Source organism: Branchiostoma lanceolatum, chromosome 4 (genome assembly GCF_035083965.1).
Source record: "Branchiostoma lanceolatum isolate klBraLanc5 chromosome 4, klBraLanc5.hap2, whole genome shotgun sequence".
In the NCBI taxonomy this organism is placed as follows: Eukaryota; Metazoa; Chordata; class Leptocardii; order Amphioxiformes; family Branchiostomatidae; genus Branchiostoma; species Branchiostoma lanceolatum.
The window spans coordinates 18,261,659-18,279,037 of record NC_089725.1 but is presented as its reverse complement, the minus strand read 5'-3'; the positions used below and the strand labels follow the sequence as shown (position 1 = coordinate 18,279,037).

At 40.2% G+C, this 17,379-nt stretch overlaps 2 protein-coding genes across 2 annotated transcripts; one reads left to right on the top strand and one right to left on the bottom strand.

The window, feature by feature from the left end:
• Nucleotides 1-524: 524 nt before the first annotated feature.
• Nucleotides 525-14,491, top strand: LOC136433080 (protein phosphatase 1 regulatory subunit 14C-like). Its single transcript, XM_066424890.1, has 4 exons — nucleotides 525-1,008; nucleotides 10,769-10,852; nucleotides 12,086-12,118; nucleotides 12,915-14,491. Exons 1-4 carry the CDS (start codon nucleotides 826-828, stop codon nucleotides 12,981-12,983), a joined length of 369 nt encoding a protein of 122 aa, XP_066280987.1. The 5' UTR covers nucleotides 525-825; the 3' UTR covers nucleotides 12,984-14,491.
• On the bottom strand, nucleotides 14,429-17,362 carry LOC136433073 (iodotyrosine deiodinase-like). Its single transcript, XM_066424877.1, has 4 exons — nucleotides 16,984-17,362; nucleotides 16,310-16,424; nucleotides 15,750-15,951; nucleotides 14,429-15,101 (listed from the first exon to the last, which is right to left on the bottom strand). The coding sequence occupies exons 1-4, from the start codon at nucleotides 17,360-17,362 to the stop codon at nucleotides 14,919-14,921; spliced, it is 879 nt and encodes a 292-aa protein (XP_066280974.1). The 3' UTR covers nucleotides 14,429-14,918.
• Nucleotides 17,363-17,379: the final 17 nt, after the last annotated feature.

Genomic DNA, 17,379 nt, shown 5'->3' with positions numbered 1-17,379 from the left:
CAAAGATAGTACATGATACTGACAGAATAATAGAAAAAAAGGATGTTTTATTGTTCTGCTAGATTGATTTCAGTCAACCATTATCGGAAAAATCCCGAATTTAGGTTACCCAACGTTATCTTGTTTTTCAGATGTCTGAGTTTCCAGTGTATAGCCACGCCATCGTCATCGTTTGTTGTCAACATTAGTTAAGTACCTGGGAAAACGCCCGGAGAGATCCTTGTCCCAAAGCAAATTTGAACATTCAGTTCCGTTTACAGGTCCGAGAATGAGATATTTACAGAGGATTCAACAATATTTGGGGGAAACACACAGGGATCACTTTCTCATGGGAATGGTGTTAGGTTAAGAGTTAAGAAATCAATTCCTTATTGGCCGGCTGCCCAAGTTTGGTTTCAAGGCACACAAAGCCAGTTAAAGAGGACCGCCTCCTGGCACTACAGACTTTTGTAGGAATGTCCCAACAAACCATCGATCAGTCCGGCAGGACATGAGCCTAGTTTGACACGCAAGCGCACAGCGTGGACCCTGTTCAAAGACCCGGGCTCATCACGCCACCTTTCCGACTAAATCCGCATCAAAACATAGTCCCGCTGTCCCATCCTGCTGATGCTTCGACAAGGAAATCAAGTTGTTTGTGGAGGAATTTTTGTGTCTGTGCGATAAGGGTCGTCTTGAGGGGTAGGCAGCTTTCTTCAGATCGCAGCAGTCTTGTGCCAGAAGGAGAATCCGTGAGCCGGCGGACTGATCGTTACGTACCTGTGCCTCAGGTGTTTACATAGGGTAGCAGATCGCTCCACACTCCTGTGTCAACACAACCTAGTCATGGCCGCACGAGTCAGCTTCGGCTCTCCGTCCGACACCGTCGCACCCAAGCCCGTCCAGCCGCAACAGGCGCCCCGGAGGAACGTCAAAGCCACGGTCAAGTACAACCGGGCCCTGCTGAAGCGGCGGTTAGAGCTGGAAGAGTGGGTGGACGAGGCGCTCAGAGATATCTACGAATGCGACGTGAGTACGACTCCCCTCCCCCCACCGGATACTTCAGTTTGTGTAAAATTGTGTACATTGCTGCGTTGTATGGGGACAGAATCTAGCTATGTGGGCCAAACCTTGACCTCATATTTCTAAAAACGAGGATAGAATACGCTCTTAAAATTACACACATGTAGAATCACCTACAGCTGTTACGTAATCCCAGTAGTATATTAATTTAGGCCGTACCCTAAGAGGTCCAAATCAATGTGTGACCACCTCGTCACTACCTTGCTGCAACAGTTCACACTTTCCCTCCTCCCAGCGGTACAAATCCATTCGGGATGCAGACAAGCGTTCATGTAAAACGGACCAACAGATCCGATAAGCGTGTAACGCTAGCTAGGAGTGATCGGTTGACCCGTGGCGCGTAACGCCGGTGGTGGGAAGGCGGAACCACAGGTCCCTGGACGGATGGGGAGGGAGGGGCACTGAAACTTGTCCCGCCCCATCATTAGCAAATAAATCAACCCACGCAAAACAAAATGGTATTAGATAAACTACTTGATAGAGTGTGAAATCCATTGGCTTCACCCTATGACAGACACACGCAGGGATAGATGTTTATTTTGGTGTTTTCTAGGGAGATAACATACCTTAGATTGTTGATACCAGCGTAAAATATTCAACAATGAATTATAAAATACAATGTAGGTCATTAGTCAATGAACAATCTAAGATAATGAAAACAAGTACGAGGAAAGGTAGGAAATGGTACTCTGTCTCTGAAGACTGAAAAGTCTCCCTCCAGTTTTGCCAGTGGCGCTCTGGTACAGTACACCATACATGCACACCCAGGGGGCAGAAGTTGAATATTGCCTCGCCTGAAATTTCAGGATCTTCCTTTGTTCCTGAGGGATTATTATCCAAGCAGCCAATGGGGTGTGCAACGATCTGGTTTCAGCAAACCCTAGGACACGCTGGGCTCCTTAGGAAAACCCAGGCACTGTGTAAAGAAAGTAGCGAAACAGAACACTTATTGTATCCAAACCATGTTCAACAACCCGCGACCAAGACATATCGTGCGGTGCTCTTCATTGGTTAGCGATTTTTGGCTCCACTAGCACACACTCGCAACATTACCAGAATAAGATGGGTTTCCAGCTAACAAAAAACATTGCAAAAGGTTTGATTTGAGCAGACACAGAGCGGGTATCAATAATTAATGCTAGAACACAGAGCCATCATTGTACTGTGTGTCAGCTTTGATGAGGACCACTGCATTGTTAGCTGTCTCCAGGGTTGGGAGCTGACTACTGGCTTTATTTCTATGAGCCAGGCCGGAGTAAAAACAACAACGTTCTGGCATGCACGCATCCCGTGCCTTGTAGTAATACGGGCCCAAGGCCAGTACAACTTTTGTAGAAATTTTTACATCAACACAAATCTTATGCTCAGCTAGCCGAAGGCAGATTCTAAAAACCCATCTGAAATTCTACTTTTTGGACTTAAGTTGCAATTGTTGGGCTTGCACCAGTAGTTGGTGTTGCAAAGTCAGAGAAAATTGCTGGGTCAAGCCAAACAAGTCAAGTTGATTTACAGCCGTGCTATTGATTGTTGAGCTTTATGTTGTAAAGCGTCAATATTAGGCGGCGCGCTATCTTTCCTATTACAAGACCTTCATATCAACGTATGCCCCCTGGAATAATTTGTAGAGAATGAAAGATTTACGACATGTGTTTACATGCAGTAGCTATTTTTGAAATAATATGTACACAGGTGCCTTCTTGACAAAGCAGGCAGAAAGTAACAGAAACCAAGGCCGGAAGGACTGTGAGAGTGTGTTCTAAGTCCATGCAGCTGCACTGAGGGTCACCCTACACTGTAGGTAGCTATATATAGTCTCTTCTCTGGGCAGAGCAAAGAGCAGAAATTGGACCTTTTCTGGCCAGCTAACTTCACCCTACATTTTGCCAGTTTGTCAGTTCATCCTGCTTGGAAGCCAGTCTGGTAGAGACCATAGATCAAGAGACCATTCTCATAATTACACACAAATGTTCACTCAAGGAAGCTACATTCAATAAAGCAAGGAAGAAGTAATCAGTAGGTTCCAACAAGGTAGAACCCGATTCCCTGGGTAAGTAATTGTCTAGTAGGAAGCCTTAATTGTACTGTGGTCACTATTTACCGGTCAGGAAAGTATCCAAGGATACAATCTTGAAGGTATCCTGCCATTAACCCCTGTTTTCCTGGATAATTACTTTCTTCCTTGCCCTGTTCTCCTTGGGGTGTTGACTCAAAGGTCACCCCACCAACAGAAACCTTTGGCTGCTGCTGGGATAACACTAATTGAGCAATTTAGCCAGTTTGACGTATCTTGGAAATTAACATAATTGTGGGGGAGTAATTGCTGGGGTCTAAATACCGTCTAATACAGTCCTTCCCAGAGGGAGGATTCCAACAGGGGAACTGATAGATTAGTTTGTTAGTGGGATAGCACGAACACTGAAGTCTGCTGACGTCCAACCGTTCCGTAGCAACTTTGAACAACTTCTTTCTTTTTACAATGCAAACACACTATAAATCTTAGCAGATTCAAACACCAAGCACAACTTGACTGTGTAGATGTTGTTGTTGAACATGTTGCACACTGAGAAAATGCCATGAAAGTCAGTATGTTTTGATGTATTGATTGCAAAGCAGCCAGATGTAAATCGGAGTAAATCCAGAGCTGAAGGCCAGAGACAGCTTTGTAATCCTTGAAGGAAAAAGAAGCAGATTATGTTGTTTTGTGTCGGCGAACTAAAGACAGGCTACTCATCAACAAGTGCAGACAAAAGAAGGGACCAGGGCCTTTGTAGGCAGAAACAGGTCATTGTGTTTTGGCCAAGCAGCAGTTACACGCAGTGATCTAATTGTGTTGATGTTATGTTTTGAGAGTTGAGGCACGCTCATTCCCGCCATTTTGTAAGAAACCATCCATTGACCTATGTTTCAATCGGCTTCAAGTGAAGGTGCAAGTTTGGGGAAAAACAGATTGACGAAGTGCAGTGTGAACGCAGTTGTCAAAACCGTTTGAAATATTCTGACACGATTTGATGATCGAACTGTCTAGATTTTTTTAGGGTCATCGTTCATGCTTTTAATCAAGTAAATGCTATTGTTATATACTCAGTAACGTTGTCTCTTTGCACATTTTTGGTACAGGACTTGTACACAGTTTGAGTAACACAAGATCTCTGATAATGTGACTGTTCTTTAGTAGAAACCATGACATGTTACTGTGACGCAGGCCTGAGGCTGAGGGTTGTGATGTTTGCCATGCGGCCAGGTCTGGACAATGACATGCAACCCCCCAAACAGTGTCCACTTGATAAGCCCACAGTGTGTCCCAAACTAAGCAGATCCCATTGAGCCTGGGTAAATGTTGTCCAGTCAAAGATAAACTTCTCTGTTTGTCCAGCACTGATGCTTCTTTACAGGCATGGCTGGGCAGCAGTGGGCTGGCCAATCCCATCATTGCTGTGAAACTTCACAAGGACCAGAACCATCCATCTTGCTGAAGCTTACTTATTTTAGGGCCACACCAAGTTAATTTGTTGGGTCTTTGATGTGAATTGAATTGAAAGATCATCACGAAAACAGTGCATGAGAAAAAATTCTGCAATTTTCACACAGTTTTTTAGATGGGGAATATAGGCAGGGTCTAGATTTCCTCCCAGCCTGCTGTTTTCATCTTGCAATATTTTTAGAGAACCAAAGAAACAAATTGATGTGGCCTTGCTATAATTGCACAGTTTCTTACTGCTGCCACAGTGCCATGATTGAGTTATAGAAGATTATATGAATGCCCAAGAGGGCCAGCTACGTAATACGCTAAATTCAGAAAGCTTCCCTACGCTCTACGCTAAATTCAGAAAAGTCTCCCAATGCTCTACGCTAAATTATGGAGTGGTCGGCAACGCTCTACGTAAAATTAAAACGGCCGATTACGCTCTACGTAAAAGGGGCATGCAGGCCCTCCTGAATGTACATATTAAACAGAAGGAAGAATATCATGTGAGTAAGGTTTGCACATATGCAGGCTTGAAGCCTATGTTATGGTCACCTAAAGTTTGTTTGTTCAACAAAACATAAAAGTAACGTAAACATGACAGGTAACCAAGATTAAGCAAGCAAATAGTGCACAAAAAGGGAACAAATCCATGTTTTTACTATGTGCATCAAAGGACTGGCCAAAAAGGAGAAGAAAACACCATCAAGTTGACAACTGAATGTGTAGAACATGTAACAGTAATTAGAGGCACATAGAGTGCAGTCAGACAGTACTGCTGTTGAATATGCTAGATTGAAGCAAACACTTAGTATAATGTGCTATTTCAGTCAGATGTCAAGAGACCTTGAAAAAAAAGGTCACTAAAAGTCCTTATGCCTACTAGCTACCGGAAATGTGTACTCCATTATTGACATAATTACTGATACAATCACAAGACTCATACCCATGATCCAACATTGATAGAGATCTGTTGATAAAGATCACCAACAGTCACAGACATGTCCACAACTTAGAATTACAGACTGAATATATTTCATCACTGGGAAGTGTAGGACATGATCATACAACACGAAAACAACAACAGAAAGCTCTATCACATTTCCTGTCAAAAATCACTGCATCATTTCCTGAGGACAGAGGTATACTGAGAAGCAAACAAGTTGCTTTGAAGAGGATTTGCAGAAATAGCTTCAGGGGCAGTGTGGTTGTAACACACAGATAAGTAGATAATTATCTGTGAGACTATGATAGATTGAGCCCCAGGGGTGTTTATCTGGTTCCCATGCACCTGTGACCCCTATTGGATTGTGTCACATGATAGTACATTGTGTAAGTAAAGCAAGAATTCCCATCAAAAAGTTATTCCAATGAAAATCAAAAAGTATTTTCATAGAAATAGACTGAGAAAGTTAGACCAAACTTGTTTAACTCCAAACTTCTTGGTGACATTACTAGCCTGTAGATTTCAAAAGGGCAGTTATAGTTGACTGCTTGAGTTAAACATAATCTCTTTCTAATGCATCAGATCAGTTCCCGGCAGGTCAAATGTAAAATTGCACATAATCGTCTGTCTTGTACCCTAATTTACTATCTATAAAGTCTTAGGAAAAATATTTGGGTTATTTTCACATGTCTTTAAGTCATTCAGCCCCCATATCAGGTATGCGTTATCCTTGGAAAGCTCTTCTGAAGTACCTTCCAAGAAGTTAGAGCCATACTGTAAGCTTTGATTTATATTGTTGACAACCTTAGATATGGACCATCCGTTGTAGAGGATAATTACACATGGTGCAAACATCATTAAGGTAAAGGGCTCTTGAGGAATTGCCTCTCAAAGTCTAAGGATGGTAGGTTTTGGCTTTTACTTCGCCAAGAACTTGGAAGAGTTCCAAGCACAGCAATCTTTACAGACTACAAAAGGCTATTCACTACTTGAAAAAGCAGCCAACATTGTCCCTGCCAAAAATAAAAGATGAGGATATAGACATTGTTTGGATTAAATAAAAAGGGTAGAGCTAATCAGTTAGGAGTAGGTTGGAGGTGGGGAGAAGGGTTGATTACTTGTTTGATCTACAAGACTACATTCTTCCAAGGTCATGTCAACTTGTTTGTCTGAAGCGTCACATCTGGTCGGTGGTCTCCCAAGCCAAAATGATGTTAATTAGGGCTGATTTCTTTTGCACAGGTAGATACCCTAAGGTTTCATTAAAAAGCTGGGAACACTGAAGTTGTAGCCCTCTAAGTCTCTATAGGAAATATACATGAGATCATATGATGACTGCATCCAAAAAAAAGATGCATCACCAAGGTGACTTCAGTACCCAAATAGCAGTGTTGCCCACGTGCTTCTAACAGAGATAGACTTTGCCCTCAAAAGGCTTTGTTGATTTAGCACAGGACCAATTCTTCACATTTTTTCTCTCCCAGAGTTGTTGGAACTGCATAAACAGTAGGTCAGCAACGTGTTCTTGCCCAAAATTGCATTCCTCTCAAGAGAATTAGTGACATCCTGGAGGTTCATGATGTTATAGTGACAGACCAGGATGTACACTGTGAGGAGGATGTGAAATGGAAGGAAATGTTCCTCCAACCAAGATCTCTTCCTTTATAAACACACATTTATAAGAAAAAGGTCATGCAATTCCATTCATAACATTTTTAACATGAGTCCACAAAGGCTGATGAGAATATGACCTCCTTGGCACAGGTAAAGCCATTAATCATGTCTTGTAAACCTGCTAAACAGAAATTCTCTTGGGGTTCCAGAAGTTCCTTCCATTATTGCCGCTATCTTTCTTTTAAGATTTGGGCAAGTCCAGTCTTTAGTGTTGCAAGTTACAGTTCAAAAATCTGTTTTCACAATTTCATCAAAACGGTTTATTGAAGTGTGAAAGTGAGGACATGTTAGAAACAGCAATTTTGAGAAAGGTGAATAACCGTAACCATTGTTTGTCAATCTGATTGTCCCTGATTAAAGCTGACATGCCTGACAGATTGTCTAAGGCAGCCTGTCCAGCTAGAGTGTTCAAGCACAACCACTCCCTTTACAGTCTCAGGTTCAGGCAAATACTTCTGGAGGCACATGGCGAAGGAGAGGTTGAAAGAAGTTTGTATGTCCACGTCATGTAGAGTCTATTTTTAGTTGGCTTGAGATGACAGGTATTGTATGGAATAAGGAAGGTGTGCAGACATGTTTATTTAACACATACAAATGCCATGTTATAACCAAACCAAACACTCGGACTGGGTTCTAAAGATGTGATGACTTGCACTTGATGTGTTGACCCAAGGAATGCAAGATGAAAGCAGGTCATAATCTGTAAACTGGAGTTATTTTAGCATCTACAGGATCAGAAAATTGGATCAATATTAAAAGTGTCGGTGAGTTGGTATTGTTTCTGCTTTACTGCACTCCTGAGTAATGTTCCAGTGTAATAACAAAAGGCTTGGCCCAGAAAATGGCCTTTTTATTGAAATTAACAACCTTCTGATTGACTTGGCTAAAATGAAGTCACATATTGGGTCAGTCATGAATTACCATCTGAGACACTTCCACCCTTTCTAACCCTATGAAAATATGAATTGCACAAATACTAGCTCTTGATACATGTACATTTACTAAAAGCATTTCTTAGCAAATGGATTGAATATTTTTAACGAAATCCTGTTGATACATTGAATATCCAATGATAGAAAAAAAGAAGTACCACTCACTTCTCGTGTGAATTGTTGCTCATCCTTCATCATAAGGTTCAGTGTGTAAATGCCTTCCCTAAATATTCTGCCTAAATTACTTTTGTCTTCCCGAATGAAGGGTCAGACATTTGGATACAAAAAATTCAGCTGTACGCACAAACATACAGATGCACTTTTATTATTGATCCTATACTTTAGGTACATTGTAAATTGGACATAAGATCATCTTATTATCCTTCAGGAAATGTAAAGTTGAAAAGTGAGACTTTGTTACAGGTTCATAGGTTAACATAATGGGTATGAAGGATGATGCCTGATCTTTGTACATGTTGGCACAATGGTATAACCGACAGGCGACAGCACAGACTGAAATTGTTTGGCAGGAGGCAAACATGCCTGAACGCTTTCAGAGCCAGAGAACTGCCAAACAGCAGGCAAGTACAGGTACATTTGGGTATTATCTCAGCAGACTGCTGGGCAAAACAGTCCAATCATCTTGGATGCAATTCCATTTTATGGAGAGGTTTGGCAAACGTCAGAAAAAAGCAACAGTATTCTATGATACATTTGTGAAGATTAGTCATCCAGGAATTAAAGATAATATTTTGATTCAATCTATTCAACTGGATTACAATATTGAGAAATCCCAGACGTTTCAAATGTCCATCCGACATCTTTCATCAGTGAACTTAAAATGAATGTTTACATAACGGTAAGACATTTTGAAACATGGCACGATCATAAGTATACCAAATTTACGATCATGTAGTTCTGAAAAGTCCTATGTAACGTTAAACATTCATTTTCGTTCACTGATGAATGATGTCGGAGGGACATCTTAAACACCTGGTATTTCTCAAACTTCTTTGGCTAACGTTGGGTGTTGGAATGACTTGTGATCGTGTGTGTAGAGCTATAGGGACAACACATTTAGCTTTGCCAAACCAGCTCAAGACCAGACCCACTGATGTCTTCATTGCTGCCAATGACTAATCCATGAAGCCCTGCATTGTGACTCTAAAAACGCATTAAACAAGTTATGATATGCATGGACTCACACTGAGACCCAAGGATACTTTAGGACAGGTATTACTGTGTTCTTATCCCACAGAAATGTTCATACTTCTTGCTTCATTCTCTTGGGGGTGATTGATCGTAAAATAAACCTTGTATGATCGGGCAATGAATATTAGTTACATTATTTGATCCAAAATAGTTCACGGTGGAAGGTTGTTCTTTGAGACTTAGCATGACTTAACACCATTTCAGCGACATGAAATACCAAACAACGCCCACCATAAAACCTGTAATTGTTTTGCTAATAGTAACAACTGTAGCTGTTAGTATGGAAGATGAACAAGGCTAGTGAGAGATTAGCTTGAAAACGAGAGACAGCTATCTTTGTGTGAGTGTGGAATTATTTATGAGCCCTGCAGGTTCAATGGATATTTGAGTCACGACACGGTACTTGTTATTGTGGTGTGTTATCCTCAGGTGGCAGCTCACGCTCCACTTAACTTAGGGGTATGAACCCATCTTTTGAATCAGCCTGTATTCTCCAAAGACTAAACTGCTTAGAAAACTCTCACTAATAGAGGTCTTGTTTTGAAATCTGTCTGGCAAATGCCTGAGGATATTAAAAGCACCACAGGGACAATACTTAGTGATGGCCAAGTACAATACACTTTACTAATATGTATTGCACTTGGCATGTCATACCCTTTCAAAGCTAGCTACTAATTGAAATGTAGAAATTGCAAGATCATTATCTGCCAGACAGTAATCTGTCATATATTTATGATCTTGATCTTGAATAATTTCTTGAACCATGCATGCTGCCAGGTATATCTTGCCTCTCAATGTACAGTAACTGACAAACAGAAATGATGAATTCAACCCACCTCTGCAAAGAAACTCATGGCACAATAAAAAAACTACTTTGACAAATCTAAATACGTCAAAATAGATAATGGACTCAAAACAATGCTTCTTTTCCTTACAAGTCCAAGCAATTTGATTATGATTCTTTATCAGACCTAGCACAACTTGCAATTGTACTACACCCACAACATTATAAAATGTAATGCAAAGATTCCAGTAAACATTCCTCTTATGTACATGCCCCACCATTTTCCTTGGTTTATGGCTAACACGAGAATCTTTTGACTGATTTGAATAATTGTTCTCTGCCAGTCAAGAGTGTTCAATGTCTAATCTTGTTTCATGTCATTTTTCCACACAGCTTCTTCCATATAATGGAATTTTCATGCCTGATAAAGTTGATTGACATTAATGTAATATGTGGATGTCTTGACTATGAATCTGTATGTTTGATCTGTTATCTACACAGAGGAAGAAATGACATTGCATATCATTTAACTACATTAAAGGTTTATCATATGCGGACATTCTGGCAGATGCAATTTCATCCAAATTGCTGTAGACACTCAAGATCTATGTGAAACAACATACCAGACTTAAAATTGTAAATAACAACCTTTACAAAAAGTTGTAACTAAAGATGTTTTTGTTTTGTCTCTACAGGAAGATGAAGATTACGAAATAGAGATTGACATAGACGAAATGTTAGAACTCCAAACAGAAGAGGAAAGGGTAGAATTTTTGAAGGTATGAAACTTTCTTCTTTTCCATATCTCTAAGTACATTCCATATACAATGTATATTCCTGTAATCCTCTCATGCCCAGTGAGGTCAAAAAGGATCTGGCATCTGTGAGGATGTTGACTTGAAATTTCACGACGTCTTCTGAATGCCGACTGCTTCTTAGTCTTCAGCGTGTGTGTGAGGCTAATCAAACAAGACGTGACTTTAGCAGGTTGGAATGAGGAAACGAAATACCTATGTCAGGAGGGAGCAAACGTTTCCTGACAGTACAAACTTTGGACATGAATGTGAGGGAGTGTTTGTAAGTTATGTATATATTTACCTAGTCCTGGGTAAATGATTCTCAGACACCACACACTGACTAATGGCACACAGATACTGTAGTGGTTCAGTGGTCAGTGACCCTACGAATGGACCTGAAGGTTGGGACTTTCAATTCCAGCTGTTCTTGGTCACCCAACATGCATGCTACTGGAAATGGTTGCAGATCATAAGATAGGATATTGAGCAGAGATAGGAGAGTTTCTCTAGTACATGTACGAAGAACATGAACATAGTGCACATATTGTCAATCTTTCCTGTCACAACCAGTGGAAGATTGGCCGTCCACAGTGAGCTAAACTGGTTTGAGATCCATTCATGCCCAAGTCTTTGTACAGAAGATTGGACCACCTGTGCAGAAAGACACTACCTCACGAATAGTCCAATGAAATATTGATAAGTCACAGGTGAAAAATTGTCCGTGAGTTGTTCAAATTTCATGGCCCGACCATGACCTCTGCTTTGTTGAACAGTGACAGACAAAGGATAATCAATAAGGAAATACATTGATCAGCCATTGGATGGCAGCTAATCGGACATAATGTCACATTCATGTAGCAGTAAGAAGTCTTGAAAGGAAATCCTGTCCCTACCTCAGGTTGGCCATCAATCAGAAAGAAGCACAGGATTTACATTAAGAGGAAAGAAACCATAGGACATTTCTTGTAAATGTATGCAGACATACTATTTGTCATGATTATAGAATGATATAATGAACATAAAAGAAAGATAAAGGCCATGAAAGTTCCTTTGAATTCTGCTTCCTTACAAAAAGTGTAAATCTTAACATAATGATCAGAGGTAGGGTACCCAGTACACATATGGACAAATTTCCCAGTATATGTTGTATGGTGTCTTGATGCAAGTTTGCAGTCTTTTACATAACAATTAACATACCTCTTTTCCCCTCTACAGGAATTGCTCGTTGATTGTAAGAAGCCTACAGATGTAAGTATCAGTGTCTTGTTTCTCTTGTTCCTTAGGTTAATATACTTGTCCAAATTCATTTGTTTCTTGAGATTTGCAACATTGGTTGTATACCCTGAAAACCAGCATGGTATGCAAAAAATTGTAGTAACCTTAGTCTGATAAATTCAGGTTTGACGTTAACATTCTCATACTTAGTGTTCCCCCTCGAAGTGTATTACGAATGTACAACAAAGAAGCAAGAACCCAGAAACTATTTGAAGTAGCATTTAGGAGGAATCACTGTAATATGGCAGCAATTTCGATCAGACAATTCAAAAGATAGTTTAAATCAATATTTCATGCTTTGTATTTGTTACTTCAGATATCTATTGTTGGAATGTGACATGTAAGGCACCTAAAGTAAGAATAATTGCTCATGTAGTTCAAATATGACATAGATCTACATTGATCTCTTTTATGTTCTAAAGCTTAAGTGGTTAGAAAAACAACTTAAGGTGTCGCTGTGCTCAGAAAATTGGGTCTTTAAATACATGCAATCTGGACATCAAGTGACAACTTTAACTGTCTGATACCAAGGAGGTTATAACCTCCCTGCTGATACTAACTCTGGCCGGAAGTTGCACAACCAACTGGATTCAAGCAACAGGAAGGAAAGGTTTCATAGGCATTGTGAGATCTCCTAATATATAAAATTGTTTTTTTCAGCTAACGTCCAACTGTCTAAATTAATGTGGTCTTGCAGAAAAAAATTACCACTTTTCAGGACTCAATCTCGCAAATGTGTTTACAATCCTTTTCTTTTCTATATCAACAGGAATTCATTCAGGAGCTGCTCCAGCGAGTCCAGAAGCTTCAGAAATTGAGCGGAAACTCAGCAAGATAACTAACTGTACACCTGTCAGTCATCTCTTACCTTATCACCTGCAGCAAGACACAAGATTCCACAGAAATCTGCACCAGTCCATGTTTGATAGGAAGTGGGTGATGTCACAGAAGCACATCTTGTTTGTGCTCTCACAGAGAAACTTAAGTATTTTGTACATTATATGTACTGTAATATTGGTAGAATGTTTACAGTTCAGCTGTATACATGATATAACTCAATAATCACTTTCTAAAGTTTAAAAGAGGACTAAGGTGTCTATTTACATTTAGATTTTGATATAGAACATGGTCCAGTACTGTACTAGTATTAACTTGAAATTTTGCTAAATTGTTTGTAAAACTGGTAGAATTTTAAGGTAGTATTCACATGTTTCCACAACACTATTTTCATGTCGTACATATTGTTTATATGTCAAATATCTATTTCTTCCCTGTAAACAAACATTCCAGGTATTACTAGTTCGGCTACGCCCAAGGGTAGTGCCTTTTATTGTAAGCAAGGAGGTTATCCCCTCCGTGTTGTAAGTAACACTTGTTCCCACGTGTCAAAAGAAGTGCTTGGCCTCGTAACAATTTTTCAGCCATAGATTTTAAAAGAAAGAATTTTTAGGTATATGATAAATCTTATAATCTAAGAAATGCATCACATGCATGTTTTTAAACATAGCAGTTTTTACTCAAATGTTGATATGACAAAAGGTATCTTAGATAGATATTCATATTCTTAGTGTTTTTGTTGTTGCACTTAATTGAAGTCAACGGATCTGGGCTGCTAATACAAAATTACTTGTACATATTGACAATGCAGTCTTACACTTCCATCAACCCTACCGCAATTTGATCACAGTTGTTATGAAGTAATAGAAACTGAAGAATTCTATTTGCATTTTGCTTACTGAAGTGTTGCCTGTGCTACATGTGAAATATCTTCCAACAATTGTCAGTAACGTTAGTGTAACATGCTTATCAATGTAAAAAGGTGATGGACACCTTTAGTAATGAATTCTTGCCTCAGTTGTTTGCAAGCTGAAGGTCAATGACTGTGAAGTGAATCTCCACCCATTGATGTATTCATTTGTAAAACACAAGGGAAAACTAGCTTTAGATGTACACCACAACCATGCTTCAATGCCTTTGATGCCATAGTTTTGGGAGTCTGCATTCTACCTTTCTCAATGCTATGATGACTGGTGCTGAACCCAGAGGAAGGTATCAGATTGGCTACTGAAATGTTGGCATGTGAGAGAAATTTCAAGCTTGTGTATAAGACCTCCAAATATTCTTTGATCTACATGTACCACCCTGATCAGTGTAATCTTTCTGCTACCCAAGTTAAGACGACAATTCTCATATTTCACGACTTCATTCTTCTGCCACCAACACTGTGACTCTAACTACATTAGATGTCAATTATCTCTCTGTAAATCCTGCTTGTTCTGGGCCTTAATCTGGGTCAATCTGATGCTCTGTGTAACATGTGAATAAAGCTGTGTTTTATGTGGTAAACGTGTCTGTGGAGCCTTCTTTTGACTGGTCACCTATCTGGTAAGACCTGTGAAGACTTCAGAAACTATTATGATTCATGAACTTCCTATAGGTTCAAAAGAGCATAAAATCAGGACAAACATTACACTACTCTGGGACTTAGGTACAGACAGATTCCAGTTGTTATGTATGCCTACAGAAGCTTTCATCCAATCAACATGATGTGATACCTATTTCTCTGAGGAAGTAGATTATATCTGGCCAACTCATCGAAATCTGTTGACCTAGTTAAATCGTGATGTCATTGAGATCCTTCCTGGATGAACCAGTGACATCATTGGCTGTACAGCCCAAGGGGAATTTAGTTCAGATCATGCAGAAACAAACTAATACTGTGCAGATTCCTCTTCTGACCTTTTTAGTTTTTTAATTACATTCCTGACCTACATTACATCAGAACCATGATGTCCTTGATGTCTCTCCTCTGAAGGTCGGGGACTGTGGCATTGTGAGCAGGATAGCCAATGGGTAGGAGTAACAGAAGCTTCTCGTTCACTGGTCTGCCGAGTAGCGTACGTAACGCTGGACCTGCATTCAGCGGTGTGCTGGTGACTGTCACAAGTCCTGCATTCTGGGGCACAAACATGTCAAATACTCAGATAAGCACCACAGATGTCACCTGTCTTAAATCAAAGAGTGGTTCCAAAATGTTTATGTTCTACATGATAATGATGCCTTGAATTGAAATGTTACTGGTAGAGTCAGTCAGATTGGCCTTATACTCATACACATGTCTGGTTGTGTTGTGCTTCCAACACATTTTGGGGGTTAGGCTTTTCAGCTGTCTATGAACATATGATCTGTCAATATACAAAAAAATTTTCCCAATATAATCCCAGCAAGATCCTCATCACACTCAGAGCAATTAGAACAGAAGCTCCCTCTAGTGCCCCAAGTTAAAACTACAATTATGTGTAGGTGTGAATACTAACTACATGTACTCAGTGTTTATACCAACCAACCTCTCTACACTGTAACATTGAAGTAAGGTTTTCAACTAGACTACTGCAGTCCAATTACAAATGTTATCAAAACGTTTTGATGTTATCAAGCCCACCATCCTGAATTGTTTACATCCCCTACAATCAGTACCCACCAACACATTAGTTCCCACCAACACATCAGAGCTGCAGATAGAAGCTAACCAGAACGAGTTGGTGGACAGCGAATATCAGAGCAGATGTGAACTAACCAGGATGGTACCCAGGTTAACCGTTACCTGGATTGCAGCAAGAAGAATGCCCACAGATATGGAGATGCTGATTTCGCTGTAGTAGTGATTTATTCGCTCTCCGTTTGGTCCGACCCCATATGCCTGTTTGAACACCATGATGAGGTAGGGTGCTACATCCAAGTACGGTTTCTCCCATGTCGTCCGTAACTTTTCCAGGTCTTTGACCCATGTGGCACTCATTCTCTTCCTGTAGTTTTATTTTTCATTGAACAATCACAAGATAATATCTGTGCATAGAAGACAAACAAATACATATAGCAGCAGTAACACTAAGATTATTTGACTATTCATCAACGCCACTGCCTCACATGCAATTGCGATCATTTAATGATAAAATAAACACTGTTATATCAATCATTCTACGTTAAGCATATTTACCCTACATCATGAAAACAAACAACGACAAAAACACACACCCTCCCCTCAGGTTTCTCACCTAATGGTTGAAGATAGATGTGACAAACAAATTTAAAGCATCCATTGATGGTTGACATAATGCAGTTTTAGCGAGATAACATGATTTGGGCAGAAAGGAATAATCAAACCTGTAGTTGATCTCCTCCTCCTCTTCCACAATTTTCCTGATCTGACATTTCAGGTTGAAGTCCTGGACGACCACATATGTCCATGGCTGGGTGTGGGCTCCGCTGGGTGATGTACCTGCAACAGTTCATATTGTACAAGGAGGTTGTCTAACCTGTTCAACTGACAACCAAAGTATGCACTTTGCAGTTTCACCCTAGTTCCTGTAAAACCTCGACTTAACAAGATTTCTAGCAATTTGATGGGAATATAACCTCAGCTTGTTGATACAGTACCTGTAATGCAAAACAGACTAACAGTTATGTTCACAATTATATCCTATTCTAAAAGTAAAACGATATGATTGTTTCCAAAGAAGATGTGCTTTTATCTAGCAAGTGTGAAGTGTGCCTAACTGATTACCCCACACTGGGGGACCTACCAGTGGCCAGCATGTTGTTGTTTACAAACAGGAGGGTCTATTAAAGTTTGAGATGGCATTTCTCACTAAGGGGACCTTGTGCAGCTTGTTTTTACAAACACCAGGAATATGCAATAATGATACAAATAACAATTATGCTAAAAGTTCTTGTATGGATCATTCACATGAGGGTTTTGTTCTCAAGAACATTCTCAATATTTGGAGCCCAAATCTTTAATACACAGTGTATCTTTAAGACTTGACCACGCCCCCTACCTGCTGTCTTGATCAGTGTCTGCACGACCCCTAGCGGCACAGCATCGTCACTGAAGTGCCTAACGGTTCTCCTCTCGTCCATCATTCTGTAAAACTCCACCGCTCTTCGGAACGTTTCCTTTTCCGTGTACTTCTTCAGACGATAAGGAATGTGTTCCGTCATGTCTTCAAAACTTTGAGGACCTCCCGATACTCCTTGGTTTTCGTCTTCGTCTCTCTCCAGGTCAAGTTGGCGGGCGGGATCGTATTCGTGAGAAAATCGTCGCGTAATTTCTATTCCGAAAAGACTCCGGGCTAAGAACTTGATAGTAAAGTAGCCTATAAAAGCTGCGAGAAGATGCGGCCAATAGTTGGTCAGAAATGGAGCTGAAAAATCCATTTTTGGTCTTCTTTCTT